We start from the raw sequence: 19,450 nt of genomic DNA on the forward strand, positions 1-19,450 counted from the left end.
CACAGGCCAACAAAAAAATTTTGGCATAAAAGGTGAGAGTCATTTAGAGTATTTCAGGGCCCCTGATTACGAAAATGCACTTAGTTTTTTCGAATTGGCTCTAGTTTTCGAGATATTCGACAATGAAAATATTTTTGAAATCGTTAGTCAAAAGCTTTCTCAAAATTGGCAATTACTTATTTCCAGCCCTGCTTACCACTGTGATGTCATAATTGCACTTGTCCATTTCAATTGGTTGATATTTTACGACACTTCAAAACGCAAGCAAGGGTTGAAATGAACTGTGATTTAATGTAAGGGAGACATGAATAATTGAATATTCAATGAAAACAGTTGTGAATCAGTACCTCACAAGAAAAATAGCCCGAAAGTCATGAGTTTATGAATGCAGGTTTATATTGAAAAGGTAGACCTACTGAAATGAATACTTGTACAAATGAAATTTTATTCTAACCCTTTGCTAAGGCCAAGTCTTTGCTGCAAGAAGTTTTTTTTTTTTATCTATGGCTAATAAATGGCATAGGCTAGTAAATTATGCCTTTGACGAGTAGGATGCTGTCCTCTATACGGCTGCATTGACACTGTCTGCTTTGTAAATCGCTGAGGAGCAACGCATTCCGCGATGGATACAGCGCTATATAAAAACAAGCATTATTATTATTACTTTTACATGAAACTGGTGGATCAAGATAAGTCCTGGGTTCCTCCTATAGTATGCAAGCCTCAAACCCGTTTCTGGGCTCAAGGCTAAGAAGAAGTTCAGAGTGTCATGGTGTAAAGAGACCCGTGGAATCACCTTATTGATACTTCTGTACGGTGAACATGTTCGAATGAAGTCGTCACAAAGGAAGCTGGAACATCATGTTTACATGGAGTATGCAAGGCGGCCATTGCATGGACGTTGCCATTTATTTTTTTTTTTCTTTGCCCTTTTTTGTTTCAAGTGGGGATTTGCTTGAAACAATAGTAAAACGGAAATGACCGAGAGTAACTTCAATACCTTCAGCAAGGTCAAGGTTTTTTCTCAAAACCATTTCTACCACCCATTGTAGTTAGAGATTTAGTTATCAAAAGTGGCAGCTGGAATCTTGGTTCTTTATCTCGATCAACGTGGCATTCCTTGACTCCGAAGCCAAGATTACGCTCTTCCGTAACAAGTAGGCTATAAAATTCTAAGCAGCTACTTTACTGAAGAACATAACTTTGTATTCTGTAGGCTAATTACATAAATGGCCTTCATACCTTGATGGGATTAGGCTATGCATTTTGTATATTGATTTTCACCAATAAAAGTGTTTTGTTTTAAAAAATTGTTAGGTGTAAGCAAAATAGTATTTCAGATAGTTTAATTATCATTTCATTTTTAACATTTACAATAGGCTACCATAATTGTAAATATCCTTGACTAGTGATGTTGCAAGCAGGAAAAACCTGTCCTATACTTTTAGCAGAAACGTTCTTCTGTATTTACTTTTTCTGAATATATGCACATGAAATTGCTCTTATCTTCAAATACCTTATAAGCCTGGCATATCACATGTTGTAAGGTACAAAACAAAAATCATTCTTAACACAAGGGACCTGTTTATTCTTGCCACTAACCTAGGCTACCATACCCTAAAAACTTTAATTAGACTTGAATGCCTGCATAAAATTCTGAAAGCTTTGCCTTGGAATGAAATAATGTTGAATAAAAATAATTGAACACCTCATCCTCAAAACGCTTTACACTGCTTTTATTTACTATTACAATGTTTTTACCTTATATTGATTTCCATTAAGGATATGCTAGGGGATCTCCTGACTAAGAAGCAGCGGGCCAGCGATTCTCCATCAAGTATCAATTAATCATTCTTTATTACAAATACATGGAAAATCAGCAGAGCCCTATTGGCATATGCATTTCGCTCTAACTGTAGAGCATCTTTAGTGCCTAAAAAGCAACTTTACTGAAACGCAAAAATGTATTATTTGTGGGCCCCTGAGATGGTGGGCCCGAGGTCCGGGCCCCCTTTACACGGCACTGCTTGAAACCTATAAAAGTATTGACGCCTACGGTACTAAGGTAAAAAAATTGGGGCCCCTCAAAGCCAGGGGGCGTGTGCCTCATGGTTAATCGGGCCCTGGCGATGACTATCATTTCGAAACGTTTCTCTGTGGTGGTTAACTGGTTATATATAATGCGGGAACTCATTTTTCTCATTGTTGAGTAATGACGTCACGCATACTTCAGTCAATGACAAAGTTGCTTTTGTGGTTTGGCAGCCATAATCTAAAACTTTGTTTTTAATATTGGTTTCGAAATAAAGTTAGCTTAATGCCTGAGGGCGTAGTTCTTTACATCAAAGTAGTTTAAAATTAAATGATCTCACTATTCGATTTATGTTTGAGCACCCATTTTATGCTTCAGCGTATATGCAGTCAAACATTAAAATTATATTGCTTGAAATTCTCTGCTGCAAATTAGAGAAATTCTATTGCAAATAATGATTTTAAAATTAAATTATTAGTTTAAAATCAAAACAGTCACCCGCAAAGCTTTTGATTAAAAAAGTTAAAAAATTTCACGTTACATTGTTTAACAGGAAATCTCAAAATGGAACTAACTAAGATGTATTTACAATTAAGCACATAAAATTTTAGGGTGCGTTACTGTGTGTTATTAATTGTTTATTAGAGTTGTAAGTAAAATGGGACGTTTTTTCGTAAACAGTTGTTCGTAAAACAATTGTTCGTAAACCATTGTTCGTAAAATTAATTCTTCGTAACACAATTCTTCGTAAAGCATTTCTTCGTGCATGCAATTGACCGTAATACTAATTGTTCGTAAAACAGTTACAATTCTTAATTAGGGTAGCGTATATGCTAGAGATGTGCTAGATGTGACGTGCTGTAGACGAGCAAACAGAGTGTAGAGTCTCTGATTCAGAATGGCAGCGAAAAAGGAAAGCCAAAACTTTTGTATGGTGGCCAGCTTTATTACAAAGATTATAGTGCATTTAACGCACAAGGGCAAGAAACTACTTATTGGAAATTTGAGCATTTTCGAAGGAAATGTCATACACGAGTAACAACAGGGGCGCCAAAACAATTTTTGACTGGGGGGGGGCAAGATTATGAAAAAGGGCACTTTTGTTGCTGAAATATGCTAGAGATGTGCTAGATGTGACGTGCTGTAGACGAGCAAACAGAGTGTAGAGTCCCTGATTCAGAATGGCAGCGAAAAAGGAAAGCCAAAACTTTTGTAGGCCTATGGTGGCCAGCTTTATTACAAAGATTATAGTGCACTTCACGCACAAGGGTAAGAAACTACTTATTGGAAATTTGAGCATTTTCAAAGGAAATGTCCTGCACGAGTAACAACAGGGGCGCCGAAACAATTTTTGACTCGGGGGGGGGGCAAGATTATGAAAAAGGGCACTTTTGTTGCTGAAAGGCCAATTTTTTTAAAAAATTTAAGATAAAATATAGCAATAATGCTCATCTATCAGCTCACTATCGAGTAATGATACAAGTGTCCGGTATACAAAGAAGGATATCATGCTATGTTATAATGATGTAACCTACTGTGTTGCAGAATTTGTGCTGTGAATATTATTTTGAGCTTTTGATTAACGATTTCAAAAGTACTTTAATTGTCAAATATCTCGAAAACTAGAGCCAATTCGAAAAAACTAAGTGCATTTTCGGAATCAGGGGCCTTGAAATACTTTAAAATGACTCTCACATTTATTTGTGCTATAATTTTTTTGTTGGCCTGTGTTATAATTAGGCTAAAAGCGAATAGCAGAAATTGTTATATTGCAAAATGTGCAGTAGCTTACATGACTTTAAAAGGGTACCATTGCCCCCCTGTCCCTCCATGATGCCGCCCTGCCCCCTGCTTCCGGCGCCCCTGAGTAACAACTGAAAAATTGTTTACAAACAATTGACCTATCACCTGTTTACGAACAATTGATGTGTACGAAGAAATGTTTTGCGAAGAATCAATTTTACGAACAATTTTTTTACGAACAACTGTTTACGAACAATTCACCTATAACCAAGTAAAATATATTTGATGCACATAAGCTAAATTCGCCTTGCAATTTGAATGCTTCAGATCCCTGAGTAATCGTAAACCTGAAAAAAAGTATTGATGAGATTGTCATAACAAAGACACTTTAAAATTTTATAAAAATAACTATTTAACTATTGACGTCATCACACGTCATCAGATACACGGTTGAAATGCTTTCTATGATAGGACACAAAGATCTGCTTGAAGCCGTTGCTAGGCTTTGCAGCCGAGCAACGTTAGTATTGCCAGGAAATTTCTAGTTTATTCTTAAAGAAGGTTAATATATAACCACACCTTCCACGTTGGAATAGTTAGAATTTGTTGGTCGAGGCTAAGACGTACATGTCCGGTTGTACAACTCATGACATATTGTAGCAACTTGTTTTATTTCTCTTCAATAAAGCATACCAGCTAGTAATCTAGAAATGAAAGTTTTGAAAATTGTTTCAGTACAACGTTAATTAGCATATTACTGTATGTTGAAAACAAAGTCTAGTTCTTTTGGCTCAACCGTGATCAAGCCATGTTTGAAATAAATCTGGCAAAGGAAATTCTTAACATGAAAAGCTTATCTGGAAAGGAAACAAGGACAAAGAAATTTAGTAACAAAACAAAATTGATAAATACACCGTATTTTACTTGAAACAATCTTAAGCGAAAACAGACCATAAGCGAAAAATGACGCATAATGAGCACATAGCGAAACTAACTTGCTGTAATTTCGAAATGAAAGAAGGCATTAGAATTTAGAAGCAAAATGGTTGGAACGCCTGGTTAATCTAATCAAAAAATAAAGAGCCCAAAATGTAGATACCAAACTCATGTTTAGCAAACAAACGTTTCGGAAACTATACTGTCTTCATCTTCAGTGTTATAAATGTCATTTATAAAGCGAAAGAAGCGATTTTTTAGTAGAAGGTCCAGGGAAAATTATGCTCAAATCTGGGAGTATCTTATCAGTTAGCACCCAACAAGTTTTCTGTACATTTTCTGATAGCTTACATACGTAGCACTTTTGTTTCAATTTTCTAGTTTTCGCTCTACTGCATTAATCCAACGTGACTGCTTAATCCGCTCTCCTGACCCCTAGAGCTGTGTGAGAATTTTTAATTTTTTTATTTATTTTTCTTTCTTTGGGTTCTCATAATTTAATAAATTGACCATGTAGTTTTCACAGATTTATAGATCTATTGTTAAAATCAACATCTGATGGTTCCAGGAAAAAAATAGTGGGATAAAGTATTGTTTTAGTGCGAGAGTATAATCGTCTGATAATAACACTAATTGATATTATTTGATTCTTATTGATTCTATTTATTAATTCAAATTTGAATAGGGTACTGATGAAGCTGATTTTACGGCGGCGAAAGTTCTACTAATTAATTGTATATGGTTGCCTAAACTGATTGTTTCATTTACTAATAACAATCATTAAGTTGTGATTTAACTTCAATATTGTTTAACTTCCAGATGTAATATAGTGGAGCCAAACGTAATTTTACTATAGACTGAGCAGTTTGGTTGCAAACATGGGAACTTGGGAAGGCCATATTTCGCCCGGAGTAGCATTTTACTCGTTTGGAATTGTGTTTTGTTTTCAGTTGTCAAAAAAATATCATACAAACAACAAAACAAAGTATGAACATCTTGGTGAACCACAAACTTTAGGTGTTGGAAATGTTATCAACAAGTATGTGGTCCAATCCGTAATCGAATTATTAAAGTTTGGTTAAAAAGTAGTGATCTTATCAAGCAATAACATCTTGTTTTTGCAATGTGTTACCAAAATCACTGCAATAAAAATTCGATATATTATCGATAGGAGTGGCTTAAAACGTTGGGAAAGGAATAATTTTGCTACAGTCTACCAAAAACAGATCACTGAACGTCACATAAATAAACTGAACTTATTGATGCTTTCAGAAATACTGTAGCAGGAAACATTACTCCACTGGTTAAATATTTGATCCTATTTGTGCTCTTCATCACTTTCCTTGGGAACAAAAAGAGATCTTTTAAACGCTGTATTTGCCAACAATACAATGCTAGGCCTATATTAGATGATACGGTTGTGTGTGTATTGGTGTGGTTTGTTGCAGTGACGTTCGGTGGCTTAAACCATTGGGAAAGCAACTTGGAAATATGTTGCAGCAAGGTAGTAGGCACGAGGGGCGTAACCGTCGAGCGAAGCCCGAAGGCAACACTTCCAGCGGGGGGTCTGGGGGGCCTCCCCCAGAAATTTTTGAAAAACACTTCCAATTTGGTGCGCTCTGAGAGCATTTCCAAAACAAAATCTTCGGACTTTCCCAGTCCGAGGATAAAGATTCAATCAATCAATCAAACTGGGACTAGTTTAGAATGTTGGCTGCTTTTTAGACTGAGCACAAAAACTTATTGTCAATGTCATCTGTAAGCATTTACGACATGCATTGGACTGGTGCACTAGTAAAGAGCAAATAATTAGCCTATAAATTAAGCTAGTCCATTCTTGAAGAACACAAGTATGTTTGCTCTGAACTTGTGATGTCAGTCTATTGACCCAAAGAATTTAAAAAACACTTGTGCTGTTTCAGTACTGGTTGGTTAATGTACCCTTTGGAATTGCATGTCTTATTGTAGAATCTATGTTTTTTTTGGTAAGAGAGCCAGCTTTATTTTCAGCGTACTCAGTAGCCTATAGTTACAAGCCCGAAAATCACTCATGCGTAGAGGCTGTATTCCTTTCGCCTGAAACCAAAAGCAGCCACTATGAGATACGCATGACGTCACTGGGAAAGCAACTTTAACCACAACACCAGATAACACATCTGATTGGCTAAGCAGCTGGTGTCGTTTTGCAAAACGATTGAGGATTGGATAAAACGAAGGCGTTTTTCAATGTAAGGTAAGCAACTTTGAAAGTTGATTTCCCTGGAGCTTCAGTGATGGTTTCTGACAAAAGCGTTTGCGTTAATTGGCATTTATAGGCAAGAAATGCGGTTTGATGAGGACTTAGACTATTCACAAGCGTTACGAGTAATTCTAGTCACGAACACAGTAATTTTTAAGTTAAAATAGACTTGATAAAAATAATAAGAAGTTAAACCTAGAATTCAGTCATTATATTTTGCATAGTTTTCGCTCAGGTAAGCACTGCTTTCCTTGCTTTCCCTCACCGATCGTCACTGGTTTGTTGACACGGTCAGAATCTATTTACTTTCGACTTCTCCTGTTATTGTCATGCCCTCAAGTTTTTTTTAGTTTTTTTATTTATATTGGTTACATTTGATGACTGGCTTTATGTCTCATCTAAAGCTTTTGTTAAGTGCTTTTAAAAACTTTGCATAGTTACCTTGTGTATCGTTTGTCCTGATAAGTATCGTTTTGCGACTCACATAGAAAGATTCTGCAGGTCATGTGAGGTCTAGGTCTTTGAATTTCAAGTTCTATTTTTTTCTTCTGAAATTCAAATTTCTGATTTTTCATTGTGCTTTTGTGGTGATGATGATCTTCGCCAGTGGTCCTCAAACTGTGCGCTGCAACACCACAACACGTTGTGCACACCGTCGTCGTCGATCATTGTTGTCTTGAACGTCCACATGAATTATTTATTATTTGTCAACATAATTTTTTTTTGGCTTTGTGGTTACTAGGCCTACTGGTGTATACCATGCGAATTTGCAAATTTCAGGTGAATAGACACAATAGGAGACAATTTGAGCAAAAATTTTTTAAAGAGCAATTTTTTCTAAGAAACTTCTTTTCACGCTCTCGTTTTCAGTGACAAAATTAAATCAGTTCTTCTCAGCGTCGCTCAAGAAGAGTCAAAATTAGAGTTGCCAGTTTAGTTCATTTGGATTAATTTTCGTCTGAAATTTTTAAAACTACTCTGAAATTAAACAGCATCTGGCAACACCATCTAAAAGCCACAAAATCAATCCTTATTTACATCGATTCAACTTCTGCAGAACAAATTTGTTGGCCATATGACTTCTCAAATAAGGTTTTGTGAACAAATTTTAGAAGAGAAATTTTGAAAACAATTTGGAAAAAACAACTAAATATGATGACACATCTTAAATGTACCAAATGTAACCGAACTTTTAAAGCCAGGATTGGACTTATTAGCCATTTAACTACTCACAGTCAGCTTTTATTTTATTGCGATGGCCATCTTCCTCGAAGACGAGGGATGGCCATCACATCATGATGACACAGAGCAGCCTAACTTAATAAAACATTTAGCAAGCGTAGTCTAAATTACAGTAATGAAACTATAATGAAAACACCATCGTTGTAGAATGTAAATTGTACTGTAGATGATTAGCTATTGATTTTAGCATAGTTAGGCTACTGCACAACTGAAAGTTTTAGGAAAATTCATTTGTTTGTCGGAATGCAAAAAAAAATGATACAGTGCAGGCCCTTAGGGGCAAAAATGAGCATCTTTAGGCTAAACGTGTTACACGTTGTTATTTTGCATTTTTTGTAGTTGATGAATCTAACTTCAATTTTAGTGGGTGCTGCAACTTTTTGGGTCACGTGATCACCCCCAAATCGGGGATTCCCCCCGAATCAATTTTGAGCTCTTTTCTCGGCATTTTTATGCAATTAGATACGTTATTTTTTATATTTGGACTGACTGCCACTACAAAATACACGAGACAAAAATCACACAAAATTATGTTATTAATGATGTCATTGTGACGTCATATATTAATTTTTTTGCTTGTTTTTTTCTTATTGTAGTCGCTTGTTTGTTGTTGGTGTTGCTGTTTTGGTTACAATAAGTTACCAATGCTAAAATAATTACTCCTTCAAATACGACGTCAGTATTGCATCATGAATGACGTCATAATTTTGTTATGTGATTTTTTTCCAGATGTTTTTCTTGTAGGTTAGTATGGTAGGTAGGCAATAACTATAGGTCGGGGCATATATGGTTTGACCCAAAAAAATAGCAACAAAAGGTTTTTCAACTGATTTGATTAGTATTGGGTGTTAGTACTAATATATTCAAAATCTTATGGTATCCAACTGCCGGAAAGTGGTTATTTTCAAGATAGCTTCCAAGATGGCCGCCAAACCATTGAACAAAACAGTAAATTGACCATAACTCGGTCATCATATGACCAAAACATGTGGTTTTGGTGTCTATATTTAGGTTTTTATGCCCTGTGAAGTCAATGAGACTTTTCTCAGAATTTTTGAATTTTCTGATAGCCTATAAATTCAATATGGCAATTCAAGATGGCCGCCAAACCGTTAGAATAACAATAAATTGACCATAACTCGGTCATCATATGACCAAAGCATGTAGTTTTGGTGTCTATATCTAGGTTTTTATACCCTGTGAGGTCAATGAGACTATTCTCTGAATTGTTGAATTATCTGATAGCCTATAAATTCAATATGGCAAACCAAGATGGCTGCCAAACCATTTAAATAACAGTAAATTGACCATAACTCGGTCATCATATGACCAAAACATGTAGTCTTGGTGTCTATATCTAGGTTTTTATACCCTGTAAAGTCAATGAGACCATTCTCAGAATTGTTAAATTATCTGATAGCCTATAAATTCAATATGGCTGCCAAAACAATTAAAAATGTACAATAGCAATGTAGGCTATTGTTTATTAAAAAACCTGGTAAATTTCTCTATATATTTGCGTAAACTGAGCAGGCATAAAGAGTTTATGCGATGTGGTCATGTAGACTCTTCGTCGGCAGCCGTTGCCGAGTGGTTAGCGCGTTGGGCTCGCAGTCGAGAGCCTGCATGTTCGACTCCAGCCACTCGCACTTGCTGTTGTTTCTCTGGGCAAGAAACTTTACGATAATTGCCTCTACCTAGTGATCGATTTCGAGTAATGGGTAGTACCAAATTTAAGTCATAGACATTAAGTAGAGTAGACAACCGGAAACAAACATTGCCGTCGACTGCAGCGTGGGTCAGGTGTATGTCGGAAGGCGTACACCGATGCATAGCGCTCAAGTCCGCTTTCCCGCAATGCAGGATAAAGATAAACAAACAAACAAACAAACTCTTGACATAATCAGCGTAAAGAAAGCAAATGGATCAAGTATTACTAATGCTCATCGCTGTCACTCTCGATGTCATCGTCTGTAATTATGTAATTGCTGTATGGACACATAAACCAGTTTGGCATGGTCCACATCCAGCATGGCATGGTAGCCCATATCTCCGGCAACTACAGTGAGGTGGACACGATTAGCAATTGCAGTGATCATTTTCAGTAGCCTAGGTTGTCCGGGGCAGCTTTCATGTCCGTCATGATTGGAACCATCTGATTATTGTCTACTTTCCATCCCCAGTCTAGACTCTAAAGCATCCATACCATCGTCAGTGGCCTACCCATCCTGACCATAATCTGGTAGTAAAACCTGAGGCAGTGGAATTTGGTAAAGGATGATGTAGGTGGCAAACGTTCAGGGTGAACAAAGGACTTGGCTGTTTTAATTTTCTTGACCAATGTATTGTATCGCTGTGTTTCTAAGTTACTACTGCCATCGTTGCCAAACATAACGGTCATAGCTTTGTTTCCAAGATCCTTAATGATGTGGTCTGTCTGATTTGGGAGAATAAAGCAATTTGCACATTCTTTGATTATTGGTTGACTTTTCACTAGTTTCTTGAAAGCGTCTTCTTCCGGATACCAAACATCCTTGACGTTGAATCACAACCGGTGAATGCATGAATGAAGAGGAGCTGTGAGCATATGTCTGGTCCGATGATTGCTTTAAGTTTGTTGATGTCGTGTATCTTGGTTGCGTAAGCTTTGTAGGAGCGGAAGTAAAGGTCTTTAATGTCTGGGTCAGTGTCAGCATAGTGTATAGTAACAATATTAAAAGGTCTGTGTCTTCACCAATTAAAGTCGTGCAATGTCGATGAGAACTGTCCATCTTCCATCTTGACGATGTCCATATCTGCATCACCTGGTGCGTTGATCACATTGCAGCTTCTATTCCTCAGTTGAGCAGAAATTAATCCTTCTTTGTTGGAAGCTCGAGACAAGAACTGCTCCTTCTTTCCAATGAACTCGGTGTCTACAGTAAAGTGAAAAACCGGGTGGACGTTCATGCCGCGTCTTTGATGGGTATTGTCTTTGATAGACGGACCACCATATCCATCAAAGATCACCGTTGCTAAGCGATAATGACGAATGGTAAAATCTGCATACGACATAAGTACTACGCTTGTCGCACAAAGGTTGTCACGGAGAAATTGACGCGTTTTGCGAAGAAAGAACTGGATATACCTCACTTTACACAAAAAATGACAGTTTTTTGTAAATAATTGATAATTGCAGAAAAAATTTAAATACAAACCTAGTAATTTCTTTCAACTTTTAGACAATACAAGTCTTCCTCTTTCTAAAACAGTCAGACTCATGCAGTTTGGCAAACAAAAAGACCAGATTTATCTATTTTTCAAATGACCAGTGCGGTCCAGGGGTGACCGCGTGTATACGCGCGGTCGGCACTGGTAGTGTTGACTCTGACATTGCATCATCTGGGGTCGTGTATTAATTTGATTTGTAGATCATAATTACATATTATTTTAAATTCTAAAGTGGCATGACTAAAAGGGAAATTCACCCCTGGTTGCTGCTCTTCTGATAAGACCCTTGATGACGTCATTATTGCGTCATACTGTACTGGAATTATTGTTATTGCTTGCAATTGTAAAATTTTAAGCATTTGCAAAACTTATAATGAGAGTATTTGATCGCTTTTTTCGGAATAAACTTACCTTTGGTTCCTGAATTTGAAGTTGTCTAGTTTTAATAATGTAATGATGACGTCATAAAAGATGCAATCATGACGAAGCTACTTTTAGGAATTGTGAAATGGTTTTAGTAACCGGTACTCCAACTAAAACCAACAGCAAACGACCAAAATAGGTTAAAAAAGCAAAAATATATGTGTGATGACGTCATAATGACGTCACCAATCAAATTATTTTATGTTTATTTTGTCTCACTTATTTGTATGTGCTTTTTAAGTTAAAATATACAAAAATCAAATATGTGATTGCACAAAAATGCCGTAAGAAGAGCTGAAACGTGATTTCTAGGGAAATCCCCGATTTGGGGGTAATCACGTGACCCAAAAAGTTGCGGCACCCACTAAAATCAAAGTTGGGTGGATCAACAGCAAAAATATGCAAAAAAAAACAACGTGTAACACGTTTAGCCTAAAGATTCCACTAAGGGCCTGCACTAATATTGTGGAAATAAAATAAAGCAACAAACAAACAAAAGAAAAAAGTGGCAAAACCGTAGTTAAAGACGTGCATATCAACGAATATTATTATCCACAGTCACCAAACCCGATAGTTTAAGAGTGGCTTATGGGATTACTTACTCCAGAATGTGCTAGATTGTGTAGTTTATACCCCTCGTAACTCCTAAGACTATTTAAAACATTTATCTTGCAAATTTCATTTTTTTGTAATCGTGTTTAAACTTACAACTGCTTTGTTCTTCACAAATACAAATTTGCTCTTTAGATTATTTTACGTTTTTTTTTTGTGTTAAAATTCTTTGTATTTTTTCAATTCTTTGTTAAAATTTTTTGTTAAGATTGAACCACGTTTTTGCTTTGTAGATTGTTGCTCAAGCGTGGCAATGCATCACAAAGATGACGTCACGCTTGCGTCACAATCTATGTTTACATTGCGAGGCCAAATAGCTGGTCATTAACTTTGTGAACAGCATCAACAAAAGCAAAAAAGATGGCAAAACCAATAGGTTTAAAATATGCATCGCTAATTGTTGTCTAACATCGCTATGCATCGTTATTTTGTGTCTAACCACATGCAATTCGCATAGGTACAGCATGATTAAAATATTCTCTTATATGTTTGCAATGAAGTAAGTTGGAAAACTGCTAAACAGTAAACTGGGTTCATTTGTTAAGCGCCTGAGGTTATTAACGAAGCAATAGCAAGATTAAGCAGCGCTGGTTCGATTCTCGGGCAACGCACTTTAAAGATAGCTTTTTATTCAGCGGCACCTAGTCTGTAGAAACTTCACTCTGTCAATCTTGGTGATCTGCGTCAGTGGTTCTAAGCCTCTAAAAATATGCAAAACTGCCGAGAATTAGCTCTTTAAAAATATTTCTCAATCTAAGAATGATTCTCAGAACCAACCAAGCAGCCTAATAAGCTACTGTCTTGTCAATAACTACAAAGCACAGAAATATACTGAGTCGCTGCATGAAAAACTGGCAAATATAGTTATTGCTACTCTCCTAAAATGTCTAACGGTATACTGTTTTCACTGTTAACAAGCTGGAACAGCATCAAATTGAAAGTGTGCAGAAAAACATTGTTACTATGCCGATGTTGTGTATTCATTTAGCAAATTATTAAAAATAACCATAAGATTTATTTATAGGCTACTGTAGCTTAGTCGGTACATTAACGCGGCTACTTTTTTGTGTTTTTTTAAATGTTTTTTGCTAATTTATTACATTATTTACTGAGTTTTTATTTGCTTGGCATTTTATGCCAGACAAGAAGATATCGACAACTCTAGCTATTAAACAAAATCAGTGTTGTCAAGTTTGCTAATAAAACGTTGGAAACGATACCTATCGCTTTTAACATCTCATGGTAGAGCAAGCAACAATCATTGGAAGAAAGCAAGCATGTTCAAATTAATTATAACCTAGCCTATAGCCTACCTAGTACCTACTGCAGTAAACGATTTAGCTTTCAAAATTTTATTTCAGAATAAAAAGAATTCCACTTGATTCTTTCATGAAGATCTTGTACGGGTTTGCGGCAGCCATGGCCGAGCTTTTCTATCCTCCCGGAACTTACAAACTCTGCATGGTATACCCCAATGGGCACTGGGTAAGCCTTTTTTCGTTTTAAAGCAGAAATGAAAGCGTGCGATCACTCTAAAATACAGAAGTCACGTCAACTTCCAAGTCTTCGATCTTACGTCATATTATCATATTTTTTAAAGAATTGGTCAAGTGGTCAACAGCAAACTTCAATTAGAAATGACTTTATATGTCCCTAGAGGTATTTTTGAAGCTGATTTCAAAAAGTCTCTGCTTTTTTCTAGCACATCATATATTTTAACCTAATAAAACAATAAATACTATTAATAAAAGTAGAACTCGGTTAATCCGGATTCGATTTGACCGGCGATTCCATCCGGATTAGGCGAAGATCCGGATTAACCGATGACGGTTCTATCAAGCCTGACTCATTTGTACTTCCAGTTTCATCCGGATTAGGCGAAGATCCGGATTAACCGAATCCGGATTAACCGAGTTTTACTACCACAAAAAGTGATCAATGCCTAGCAAAAAGCCAAGCAGAGCAAATTACATCAAACATAGTTACTACTCTCTAAAACCTCTACACTCTACAGCCTGTTTCACCCTAAAAGGGTGAAATCAGAATATCCTTATTCAAATAGAATCATAGAATGTACAGTATTTTAAACTATTTATTTTTTTGTTTTCATAGACTTGCTCATTTGATGACACTAGTTTGTATAATGCGCTGTTTATTGTAGCTATGAAGTTTCTGAAAACATTCTACTTTTTTCTAAACAGATAAAAAAAAGTTGTAAGTTTATTTTACTGAATAATTATGTTATATCGCTATTAGTAGAAAGTGCAATCACGATTTGTTAACAGCAATATTCAAAGTGAATGCACCGCACAGTATTACTGTAATAATACCACAACTTTTCTTGAAAATGTGGGAAAGAAGAACATCGGGGAAGCACATAGCAAGTGAGTGGTGCCTCTTCTTGGACTCTTTTTAAAGAAACCTTAAAGCTGTTGCCAACAATCTCTCTATTTTGTTTCAAAGATGTCCGGTTTTCACCCCAAAACATCGGGACCGACTTGCTGCTTGCAGTGTCTCCTCTATTTCTCTCTACAGTGGCTATAAAACCATCCTTTCCTATAGCACGCTATGTGCATTTGAGCTAAAGAATTTTTACAAATTAAAATTCTCCTTAAGGTTCAGTACAGAAAATACAGTTGAAACATATTATATGACCAAATCTTTTTATCAGCGCTTTAATCGGTAGGCGAAGATTCACCAAACAATGTTGCTTTATTTTTCTATGAGGTAATAGCGCTACTGCAGAACATTTTGTCAGAATAGGTTGGCCAAAAAACTCATTCATTCCAGGAAACGCAGATATCTGAAGTGTTGAGCCCGATGAGGTAGTATTGTCGCAATTGCATCAAATCAGGTGATAAGCTTAGTTATTGAACAAATAAAAAAGAACAATTCTAATGATTTGAATGTTTTTCAAAAGATTTCCTAAATTATTAAGCAAACTAAAAAATAATCAGCACATTTTGTTGCTCCAGATTAACAAGTGTTTAAGTGGCTATGTGCAATTCAATATACATCTTTCTGTCAATATACATACAGTATTCATCGTCAATATGCGTACTGTAGATCATCTTTCTTTAAAAAAAAAGTTGAAATCTTTCTTGAATCTTACAAAAAAAGGGATGTCGCATGTCAACAAAGATACAATTTCTTTACTTACTTCTCGTTTTCAGTGGTCTATCGGTGATATTGAAAAACATGTTTAAAGGGCCGTAACATTTAAAGCTGTTTAATCCTTTTAATTTCCAGTAATAATGCGGTAAATCAGCTGAATTCGAACAAAGTTTATGCAGTGTGCTAGATTGTAGACTGACTCATTGCATTGTTTATTATTGTTATTGTTTTTTTAACTGAATGGTAATAGACAAATAAAACTTCACAATCATACGGCATTTAACACAATATAATAACATGAAAACAAACTAAAAATTACACACGTTTTCTGCCATGCTTATTTAGACCTTTTCAAGTAAACAACTGGCTGATGTTCTGCTTAAATTGAAATTGCAAAACTGATCTGCATACACAGAAATTGAAAAAAATAAACTCATAAGAATGAAACGGTAAGGCAGAGGAGAGGCAAAATCACATGACGCTCAATTGTGCAAGGAAAAAAATACACATAAATGTACATAAAAACAATGAAAACTATTAATATTACAAAAAGTGCTCAATGCTAAGCAAAAAAAGCAAAGCAGAGCGAATTAAATCAAAATATAGTTATTACTATCTGAATTCTTTACAGCCTGTTTCACCTCAAACAGATCATCAGAAGGATCTGAAAAACATCAATAATTCCTGAAAAGATATTAAATATTGTAACTGTAATTTAATCTGCAAAAAAACTTTAAATATGTAATTCCTGAAAAGATATTAAATATTATAACCGTAATCCAATCTGCAAATAAAACCTCAGAATTACAAAGGGCCACCTTCATCTATTATCACAAAGCCTCAATTGCAACGTTCAGATGATATTGAAACCAAGCAGACTGATGCCAACACTTGTGACATCACAAAGAAGCAAAACGCAATATCGATGGAGTAACCTGTAGTAACCTGAACAAATTGGATGAAATTTATATTTAAAAAACCTGTTAAAATCGAATGAAATTTATAACCTGTAAAAATCAAATGAAGTTTAAATTTGTAACCTGTGAAAATCAAAAGGAATTTATTTTATTTTGAAGTACTTGAGTTTAAATTTGTTTCTATAACGACATTTACCCACAAGTTCCGAACGCTTGTTCAGAAGGTGGTCACATATTAATAGTTTTCATTGTTTTAATCTGCTCCTAGCACTGTGTTAGTTGAGCACTTTCCTTTTGATACTGCGATCCAGTTATTATGAATCTGGAACGGATTAACTTCGGTTATTCCTTGAAAAACATCGCAATTCCAAGTAAAGATTGCCATTTAAAGATGATGTTAGGTAAGATTGAAAATTTTAATGAACGTTTACGGTGGAAGGCCTATTTTTTCGATCTAAATCAGGATGTTTCTCAGTCTGAGCATTTTAATAACTTTGGCTTTATGACTAAAAGAACACCTCCACAGTATGGTGGTTTAATACCATTTGAGAATGGTTTATACGAGATGGTTCGTAATATTAAATTCAAACCCATTTACAATTCTTTTCAGAGAAAATCGACTAATGATATTAAGAACATTAATAGCTCTCCGGATCTGTTGATATCAGCAGATAAGACTACTAACTTATACAAAGTTAAGACCCAGGATTATAAAAAATTGCTTACTGATAATGTATCGGCCAAATACAAAAAGGTGAATCCTGCTATCAGTGACACGATCAATACTAAGGCTAAAAAGATTGCCAAGGCTTTAAATGTTGATGATCGGGTTGAAAAAGTATCAAGCAACCCTGCGTTTATTACGCTAAAAGATCATAAACCTAATTTTACATCGAACCCTAAATGCAGATTGATTAACCCTTCCAAGTCCCAGATTGGCCGTATAAGTAAGCAATACTTGGACTCTATTAATGTAACCATCCGTAATGCATCATGCTTGAATCAATGGAAAAGCACAGACTCCGTATTATCTTGGTTCAAGGCTATTCCATCTAAACATCAATGCACCTTTTTGAAATTTGATATCGTTGATTTTTATCCATCCATTACGGAGGAACTTTTATGCAATGCAATCGATTTTGCCAAACCATTTATGGATTTAGATGATTATATTATACAAACAATTTTTCATGCTAGGAAATCGCTGCTTTTCGATGGAGGTGATACTTGGGCTAAAAAAGATGGTTTGTTTGATGTTACCATGGGCTCATTTGACGGTGCCCAGGACTAAAAAAAATTCCAAAATACAAGTTTTTGTTTTCAACAGCTTTAAACTTTTCTCAAATTAGGGTAGAATTCCTTATCTGGCAACACTATTGAGGCTATTCTTACACTATATAGCAGGGGTTCTTAACCGGGGGTAAATTTCACCTATCGAGGGGGTAAATTTAATGAATCATAAATTACGGCTTTTAGACAAAATTAGATCCGTGGAGTAGAAGAGTTCAAAAAAAGTAATTTACGCAAATTTTCCAACATTCGATGATTGGAAAGTCAGATAGAAGTCGCAATGAGATTTCTGACCTCGAAGTTGAAATATGCCAACACCTTGCCGCCTTAAAAAGCGGTTACTCCGAAGGCTAGCGGTTACTCCGAACTATAGCGGTTACTCCGAAGGTTAAAGTTTTAACAGTAGGCTACTGCTCTTTGGATAACTCATCCCTTCGAAGCCAAGTTAGAAAGTATTGCTGACGATGATCTTTGCAAAGATGAATTGATTGTTCTTTATTGTTCAACAACGCTTTGTTCCAAATTCTTATCGTGCAATGGTGACTTTTCCAAGTTTTAGTGTGGAATCAGTCGAAGAGTTTCTTACGCTGACTAAGCGTGCATTTGAAGTTATTATACCTTTTCCAACTACTTATCTGTGTGAAGCAGGGTTCTCTTCATTGTTGGCTATTAAACCAAAACATCGATCTCGCTTAGTTTCCAAAGACGACATGCGAGTAGCTCTTTCAACGACTGTTCCAAGACATTATTTTTCACAGGATCCCGTCAAGAACAATCGTGTCTTTTTGATATTTGCCAAGGTAAATTCAGACAAAAAAGGATGTTTTGCATTTCTTTGCCTGGTTGACTGGACACGATGACATCACAATGGGCCACCAAAACGGTGGGGGTAAATTTTACTTTTTTCATTCGGCAAGGGGTAAACGAGACAAAAAAGGTTAAGAACCCCTGCTATATAGTGTAAATATAGCCACAGCCAACAAATAAACAATTTACAAAAAGGCATGCAGAGAATGTGACCCCAATAAATTCTCACAAGCAAGTCATCTAACAGTTAAATAAACATTTCCACATTCAATTCATCATCATCCTCCATGGAGTTCACAGCATACACAATGTCTGACATGGTAAGTTTTTCCCCAATTACCGTACTATTGTATTTCCTACCGGTACCGCTTTCATATCCTGCTTTCTACTTCTTTGGCATCCTAGTCTTCCTGGATCAAGTCCAACAAACACAATTGAAATAAAATAGTGTACCTGTAGGCCTATTACACTGCCACAGTAGCCTAACTAGTGCTATTGTGTTACCACCTTCTCCAGAAGACAAGACAAAAAGAATGACTTGCAAAAAGACATTTCACAATCTCCTCACACTTTGAAAACGGCCAAACAAGGCCCAAAAAGAGCTAAAGGGCTAATCTAAAATTGAAGAAACCAACTGGTTTTCAAAAAGGGCCAAAGAGCTAATCCAAAATTGGAGAGCTAACTCGCTTGCAAAAGACCAAATTACTGAACTTGGCCCCAAAAAGGCTAACCTGGCAACCCTTCAGCTCACTAAAAAAACGTCATGCTGATGTCGAGCAGGGTATGAAAAGAAAACAGGGTGACAAATCAGAAAGTCAAGAGTTGCCAAAAAAATCACGTTTTGATTTCCATATTGCTGAAGCTTTACAGGATAATCTAGGATGT

General features: G+C 36.0%; 1 protein-coding gene across 1 annotated transcript in view; it reads left to right on the forward strand.

Annotated features, from left to right (window-relative positions):
* Positions 1–5,589: 5,589 nt before the first annotated feature.
* Positions 5,590–19,450, forward strand: part of LOC145774664 (transmembrane protein 45B-like) — a 112,688-nt gene continuing 98,827 nt past the window's right edge. Inside the window, exons 1-2 of the mRNA XM_082585958.1 lie at positions 5,590–5,750; positions 13,799–13,922. Of these exons, the coding sequence (XP_082442084.1) occupies positions 5,590–5,750; positions 13,799–13,922 (285 nt within the window). The remainder of the gene's footprint in view (positions 5,751–13,798; positions 13,923–19,450) is intronic.

Source organism: Aplidium turbinatum, chromosome 7 (assembly GCF_918807975.1).
Source record: "Aplidium turbinatum chromosome 7, kaAplTurb1.1, whole genome shotgun sequence".
Lineage (NCBI taxonomy): Eukaryota > Metazoa > Chordata > Ascidiacea > Aplousobranchia > Polyclinidae > Aplidium > Aplidium turbinatum.